Genomic DNA, 8654 nt, shown 5'->3' with positions numbered 1-8654 from the left:
GGGTTAAACACCAAAAAGTGTTACATGGAAAACCAAAAAGAGAAAAAAACACGAGGCTTAGCCGGGTTGATTGATCTGCTATGAGTGGGTGATAACACATGCAAACTATTGTCCCATAGGCAGAAAAAGGGTTATATAGTTTCTCGAGTTATAACGGTCAGGCGCAGAAGAGCTAATTGCCCCATGATAGGGAGCGGTCGTTGCGAAAAGTAGTTTTTGGAGCTTCGGTACACCATCTTGGAGGTTGACACGACATTCATCATGATGCATTGCTCCGTAGGATATTTTTTGACTCTACAACGCCAGTTGTTACTTCGCATGGTGCTTCACTGACGCAAGTCTTGACTTCGCACGAAGCTTCGTTGTAAGTAGTAGAGGGAGGAAAATAGTGGTCGATGGTGACTGACATGTGGTGGTTGATGGTGGCCAGAGGCTTCAAGAGTGGAAATTATTTGTTGAATCTTCAATGAAGAAGTGATGTTGAACTTCAACTCTTCCTTCGAACTTAGGAAATTATTTGTTGAATCTTCAATGCAGAAGTGATACCTCAAAAAAACAATGGCAGCTTACCAATCAAGAAAATATTGCCGCTTTGAGCTAAAAAAAGTGTGTTTGTGTTCAACTCGTTTGCTTAGTGAGCTGAACACGAGTCGTTCACGAACAAATGTCGTTTTGATAACTCTAATCACGTAGACATAAGATTTTAAGGATTGGAGCAAGATTTAAAACATCATTTGAATCTAATTTAATATTTTTTTTTCTATTTTCTTAATTAATACTTTTAATTGATTATAAATTTTTGTAGCCTTGTAGTCAACTAAATTTTTTAAAAATACTACTCATTATATATATATATTAGTAGTATTTCGAGCCAAAACGAGCCGAACACGAACGGACAAATATTTATTCGTCTTGCTAATGAACGAGTGTTCGCAAACAACGAACCGTTTTGACAGCCCTACTCACAGCGGCAATATTTTCTTGATTGGTAAGCTGCCATTATTTTTTTGAGGTATTTTTGAGCTCCATGAAAGAAACTAAAATTAGGTTTCCTAGACCCATCTCTCCTTTGAACTTGAGATCCAATTAAGTCAAGATATTTTAATAATTTAATAATTATACTGGAATTTACATATGTACCACACAATTCTTATTTATTTACATATCGACTTTCATATTTACATGTAAAATATTTAAAATTTAATTATTATATAAAAATACTATTATAACTAATTCATAAGTACAATACGACTTTTAATGCTTAAATTAGGGGGTTCGATTCCCCACCGAATATTTGGTCATATTTGGTGCCCACTGGACCAAATATTCCGTGGGGAATCAATATTTATATTTCGAGCTCAAAAAGTATGTTTGTGTTCGGCTTGTTTGCTTAGCGAGTCGGACACGAGTTGTTCACGAACAAAGAGTCGTTTTGATAATCCTAATCACGCAGACATACGATGTTAATGGTTGAGGCAAGAATTAAATCTTATTGTTTATACTAAAACATCATTTAAATATAATTTAATGATTTTTATTCTATTTTTTAATTTTTAATTTTAATTGATTATAAATCTTTGTAGCCTTGTAGTCAATTATATATATATATTGAGCCAAAATGAGCCAAATATGAATGAGCAAATCTTTGTCCGTCTTCATCATTTATTTATTGAGCACAAATAAAATGTTCGTGTTCGGCTCTTTTGCTCAACAAATGAATTCAAGAGCTATTCGCGAACAACGAGGTGTTTTGACAGCCCTAGTATCAACTAATGGCTTAGGACGCTTCTCTTGAGTAAATGAAGAATAACTAGGGGTAGAAGAAAGGGGTCAAACATAATAGAGAAACAAGCGAAGGCAACTGAATCCGAAGTGCTTAGAATAATAGAGTTTTTTGTCAGCTATTCTTGGAGAGACCAAGCCCTGAAAGAGAAGATGACTATGATGAAAACATCTGGTGAGCTCTTTGCTAAACTATCTTCTCACCCTTATCAGGTGGAACTTCTCGTTATGCAGCTCAGGGAAGGAGTGGCCTTCGACATCGACATGAAGGTGAAAGTGAAGTTGGTCACTTCCTGGTGAACTGATATGGATAAATTTTCCACCTTGCTTTCGGACTTGGAGGAGAGGGAGGAAGAGGATAGTGGTGAAGACGATGGAGGGTTTTTGAATGTGTGATTCACCTTCAGCTTCATCTGTAACTTAGAAAAATTTCTCCCTTCTTTTTTTTTTCTTTTTGAATACTTGTAAAGAAAAGTTAGAAAAGTTTTAAAATTTTCTATCATGAATGAAGGCAAGTTTTTCGATAAATTTCACCTTTATTCTTTTCATTTTACCTTTATTGTGCATTTTATTTTTCTTGTAGTGGTTAGCTCAGATGCCTATTTGTCTCATTTCAATCCAAGTGGTTCGGGATTTAATCACTTGATCGTCTTTTCATCCTCATCATGGCTTGGTCGGCTTTGGCTTTGGCTTAGACAACTGCATCCAGTTGACTTTGGCATTGGCTCGGATGACTGCATTCAGTCGGATAAGTGGGCCTCATGATCTTCTATTGGTGGACCCTCATTCATCATACTCTTTTGCTATAGACTGTTAGATCTCTTTATGATCAACTTTGACATATTTTTGTTGTACAATAGAAATTATGTGTTATGTAAACTACCTTAAATTTTTAAAGTTGTACATTCAAGAATGATCTACATGAATCTCTAGAAGATATAACAGTACAATCAAAAGATAAATGACAAGCATCCCCTCATACCAAAAAGCTACAATTTCTCATGAATCCGACTGGCTGAAGACCACTAACCGACCGGTTACCGACCGATTGAAGGTCAGACGATCAAAGGGCCACCCATGCCAATCAAGAGCAGACATCCATGCCAATGACCGGATAAAGGTCTAACACTTCCAACAATCTTACAAGTATCAACGTGACGCTCTCTCAACAGCTCCCCCAAGGATCTTTGAAGATCACCAAGAAATAATAATTAGGCAAGCCAACAGTTGCCCTAAGGCTAACTGACTACCACACTAACAAACCAATTAACTTCTCTGAGCAAAGGCCGACCGATGCCCAGACGAAAGCTAAATGAAAACCGTTTAGTTGCCCAAACCAAGGACATGAAGACCAGAAGAACCAGACTTGAAAAAAGACAACAATAATCTATAACGCACCTATTAAAGCAGGGACAATCATATAATTTTTTACTCTTATCTCTATAATCATCATCTATAAGGAGAATTCTCTCTCATTTTCTCTTGTAATTGTCACTTCCAATATATAAAATGGGCCACGGAGCTCAGGGATACCCCAATTTGCTTCATAGGTAGAAGTCACTATCCATTCTCTCGTTCTCTCTCCCTCTCTGTCTCTCTTTCTAACCCTCCCTCATGGTTCCTACCTCATGGACCCATGGTTCCTATCTCACTGATACTTGATGACTTACAGTACAAATCTGAAAGTTATAAATTATTTTATGTCTTTTTATAAGTCTAGGTACATAAATGTGACTATAACTAGAACAAATACTTCTGGCTGATAGGACTCATGGTGCCTGACTTTGTCCGCCCAATGAATATTCCTTGTGTAGAGTTGCAAGAAATAATTCTAATTTTGTGAAAATTTATTGATTTGCAGAATACATAATTACGGTTTTATAAAGTTTATGAAAAAAATGTTCTTTGTTAAATAAATTACATAAAATAAAAGTCAAATTAATTAAACAAACTAAACTATAAAAATAATTTTCATTTATGATATTTTCAGTCCTTGGAAAAATTGCAATTTGAATTGTACACAGCTGCAGCCTTGCCCGCAGAGCTGCGGATTAATGTGAACCAAGCAGAGATTACATAACATAGATGATTCAGGTGTCAATCGAATTAGACCGAGCAATTCAAACACTGCTGAGATTGCTCTGATACCTGAATCATCCATACCTAGGATATGTTGAATCTGTAAATAAACTTCAATCTCGTCTACTTTCATGAAATTCTTGATTCTGGGCTTGCGTCATTGTGAATTCGGAATGAAGTACATTATAATCTGCGAGCAGGTTAACGTGGTTCTCTAATTAGTAATGGATTTCTTCCCTTCAGCACCTGTTTCGGCATTCAGGAAATGTACACAGATTGCCTGTTTATTAAAAGATGGATTCGTAGCCCCATGTCCGAATCTCTCCATCAATATGGCATAAACAAGTGATATAGTGTTAAATCCAATTGTTATGCTTGGAAATGGTTTAGCTCTGTTGAATTGCTTAAATTTCGCTAAGTAAACTTGAATAGTCATTAAATCCATTTGTTATGCTTGGAAATGGTTTAGCTCTTTTGAATTGCTTAAATTTCGCTAAGTAAACTTGAATATAAATGTTCACTACACCTTTTCAAGACAGATTTATGGATTATTATGAATCAATTTATTACCCCAAGTATAAGGTATTTCTTATATTGAGTATATATATGTTTCAGGATGTTTTCATCCAATCTTGTCTCTGTAATAAGATGTATTTGACCATTTGATAGAGCATTTGATGCAAAATTTGTAGGGAACTAACATATATTGAATGCTCCTATCAGTTCACTCCTCTTGCGCAGTTTTCCAACAACTTGTATATCTTCTCCATTGTTCTGGCGTCACATGGATTCTTATAATTGGGATTCCAACTTGTATATCTTCTCCTGTTTTCCAACTTCTATATCTTCTTTAAATATAAAAGTTTTCTTTAAAAGCAACTTCGTTAACACCAACCGTATAAGATGAGGGAGGGAAATGTGCCTAGTTCATTTCTAGTCACCAAACATTGATATTTCTTGTGTAAATGTGATTAACTTGGACGAGGCTCTCCTTGTATTTACTTGCTTTGCAAGGAACTATTACAAATTCTTCTACATGCCCCATTTGATTGATTCTAAACAGCAAACATAGTTATGCATTGTATTTGATTGGATGTAAATGAAGTGGCTTATTTCATTTTTTTTGTTGCTAGCCACTGAGATGATTTATAAATAGGACTGGGAAAGTAAATTCATATGCATTTATATTTCTTACACCAAAAATGTAATATTTACTTCCTTTAACACCTTAATTGCTAGCCACTTCATTCAACTTTTGTCAACTTTATTTCTCCATTTAGGAAGAAAAAATAAAAACAATATTATATTTTGTATTGTTTGAATCAATACACAACATAACACAATCCTCATCGTTTTTCTCTTATAAATATTTCATTACAACTTTTCTTATCACTAACGTCATTCTTCTGCATTTTTTTATAGAGAACGTTGCTCCAGACATGCCATTTCTACATTTTAAAATGAATGTTATCATAATTTTAGTTGTAATTTTGTTATGGTTGTAATTTTGTTATGTTGTTTTTTTTTGTTTTTTAATAGGTTGTAGATAGTCTCTCTTGAGTGAGCAGTAGATTTTTTTTTCTTTGAACTGTTATGTAGTGTTTTTTTAGATTTGAGTAAATTGAATGTGGTTTTATTATATTACTGTTGCAAATAGCTCCACTGTGCGTGACTGAAATGATCATTTTTCCACCAACAACTTCAAATCAGCTATTTCCAAACCTCAGAAACCAAACAACTTAACAACTTATTCAGTTCAAGGGTGGAATGATCATTTATCTACAAACAACTACAAATTAACTATTTTCCAAACGCTCAAATCAAACAACAAGACAACTTAGCAAGACAAATTATCTGAATCAACTTCTGCCGAGTAGCTTACGAGTATAAGTTGCCGATGCACCTGCCACCAAACAGACACAAGACAACTTATCCGAATCAACTTCTGCCGAGTATAAGTATAAGTTGCCGATGCACCTGCCACCAAACAGACGGAGCAGTGACCGGCCTCAACCGGTAATCCCCCACATCACTCTTCAGTCACCACCCATGTGACACCAGCCACTGCCCCACCTTCCCTTGGCCACCTCTGCCGATTCGGCGCACAAGAACGTTTTCTTCAACAGTGGAGGAGGCAATCATTCTTCTGTAACTTGTGCCTTTTTGATGTGTGTGTGTGTGTGTGTGTGTGTGTGTGTGTGTGAGAGAGAGGGAGATGTGTGTGTGTGAGAGAGAGAGAGAGAGAGAGAGAGAAGGGAAAAGTTTGAATCGTTGATCTCACAATGATGGAGGTCGACTTACTGAATGCGGGCGGGAAGGAGTTGGGGGACTTGGCTGAGGAAGAGAGCAGTGGAAGATGCGACGATGCAGGTTTGGATTTTGCCTTTAAAAATTAAACGTAAATTGTAGAAAATGCAAGCAATAAGCTGTTTCCGGTTTTGATTCTATGTTGTTCTCTGTCTCGGGATGTTGATTTGAGGTGGAAGTCTCAGTTGTCTTTACTCAATTGCTTGTGACAAATTTGCAGCTTTGTTGCTGACTGTAATGGCATGATGCTCTTGTTGGATTCTAAACTGTTTGTGGGTGACTGAAATTAAGAGAGAGGAAGAGAAAAATAACTTATAGGGAGAAGCTCTTGGATTTGCACTAAATTGTTGTTACAAGTTAGAAACTGATGTGATTTGAGTTAACCAAGATTTAGGTCTGAGTTAAATGCTACAGAAAATGCTACATTTGAATAATACAAGTAAACTTACATAGCTAGAATTAGTTCATGATAATCTCTAAACTAATCTTTGAGGAGGAGACTTCATTAGTTGTATTTAGCAAGTTCATTATATGCTTGGCGAATTATTTAAGATTTTGGTGAATCGATGGGCCAAGTTCATAGTAGAGTCATAGGTTAGCTGAAGTGGTTATGGGGTGGTACGAACCAAGTGCTATACGTGTCATATCAATAGTGTACAAAATTGAGTTCCGTTATTGATCTCAAGGGGAACGAGCTAAATTTCTAGACGAAAAAGTTCTAGTTTACTAACATCGGTCCTAACCTGAATGGTTTGAGTTTTGAAGGTTCAGAAAATTTTCTATCCTAACTTTAAAAGTGATTGAAACCTATGCTATCATGACAAAGAATAAAAGATTCAGTGTTTTAGATGCAGACAAAAATCTCCTTTGAAATGGTTATGTAGGTATGTAAGTTAACAAAGTGATTCAACAAATGGTGCCAAACATGAGAAAAATTGTCCTTATCCCCTTCTGGTAGTCTAAGGAAGTTTGACAATTTCACTATTTTAGTTCCCTAAATTCAGTGAAAGGCCCAAGACATACACTCTTCCTATCTATTTTGAATAATTTCAAAGGCAATATTCCTATTCTAATGAATTCATATAATTAATTTAATTGTTCCTCTCAGATTTCTTATGAATCTCCAAGTTCATGAAATGATTTGACGAATTAACTAGCCAGGTTAAATGTAATTAAAGATTTCAAAGTTAAATCAACACAATTTAAAAGTTCTCACCAAGAATCACAATGCAGTGCAAAACAAACATCCCTACACTTCGAAAACAAAGGAGAACAATCTACTCCCCATTCATGCTAGATTTCATCAACACAAACATTGTATTAAAAGAAGAAATTATACACAAAGAGTCTGATGAATTATTCCACTAAAAACCAACAAAAACTCTAAATACTTGTCTTCTTCCAATCCCATGTAGATTGATGAAGTTACAAGCACTCTCACACACTCTCAATCTCCTAATCACTCTCCTTCACTCAAAAGCAAGTTGTAGATCTTCTCCAGCCTTTTCCATGAGTTCTCCACTCTCCAAAAGGACAAAGAAGGCCCATCCTTCTTTGTTTATAGTGTTTAATATTTCTCCCGTCAAAGAGGCATGTCCTAACTGTTGAAACTATCAATTTGCGTAAACTGGCGTCTTGACGCCCGATGCGGCACCTAGCTGTTGGTTACACAATCTAGAGTTAGGGCTTTGGGCGCCTAGAAGCTCAAGGTGTAGCGCTTACTCGTTCCAGTCGTGAAGTCTACTTTCCAGACTCTCTATATTCTAAACGATTTTTGGATGGTATTCGGTGCCTTGGAGCCCAAAGGCAAAGGGCGCCTAGGCTCCCACTATTGCGGCTCCTAGTTTCTAGCCGCTCTGCCTTGTGCATGGATCTGGCCTGCTTCGGGCGCCAAGGCGCTGGTAGGCTGGTGCATACTTCCACGTTTCTGGTGCTACTTTCCAGTTTGTCTATCTAGGGGGCAGAAATTGCTGGATTTAGACCTCCTTGGGCGTTTAGGCGTCGATCCAACCGCTTTGCTCCATTTCGTGATATTTCGAGCCTCGATCAACATATTTCTCTGAATCCTGCAACACAACACGAAAACCTTCCAAAAAGCATAAAATAAACATGAAAAAAGAAGCAAATATGAGGACAAATTAACACAATTTACATGCATGTCATTGGGCCAAGTATAAGTCCTCGTTTTGTCTGCTTCGCTATTTTCTTAGAGTTGAGTGAATGCTAAACCGACTAATTAGTAAATTTTGTGGGTTATTTTTCTAAATGTTTCTTGATTTATTCAATGTTAACAACATTTTAAACCCAATTTGCCTTTTAGTGACCTGAGTTAGAAAACTTTTGGGGTACAGCTTTGCTTAATAATTTCACATTATGATTTTTCTATTGATTCTCAACTTGATATTACATTACTAGTTCTGGTTTGTTTGATCTGTAAAGATTAACAAAAACTATTGTGAGATATGTACTTTCTGGCATAGAAATGA

The 8654-nt window shown here is 36.2% G+C and overlaps 1 protein-coding gene across 5 annotated transcripts in view; it reads left to right on the top strand.

Moving 5' to 3' along the window:
* Positions 1–6088: 6088 nt before the first annotated feature.
* Positions 6089–8654, top strand: part of LOC110027205 — a 12365-nt gene continuing 9799 nt past the window's right edge. For all 5 annotated transcript variants that reach the window (XR_002294317.1, XM_020728532.1, XM_020728531.1 and 2 more), the window contains exon 1: positions 6089–6231. Coding sequence is in view for 4 of the 5 variants with exons in the window: in XM_020728532.1 (XP_020584191.1) it covers positions 6144–6231 (88 nt within the window). In the remaining variant the exon portion in view is untranslated. The remainder of the gene's footprint in view (positions 6232–8654) is intronic.

Source organism: Phalaenopsis equestris, unplaced genomic scaffold, assembly GCF_001263595.1.
Source record: "Phalaenopsis equestris unplaced genomic scaffold, ASM126359v1 Scaffold000420, whole genome shotgun sequence".
NCBI lineage: Eukaryota > Viridiplantae > Streptophyta > Magnoliopsida > Asparagales > Orchidaceae > Phalaenopsis > Phalaenopsis equestris.
This window is presented reverse-complemented; position numbering and strand designations above follow the sequence as displayed.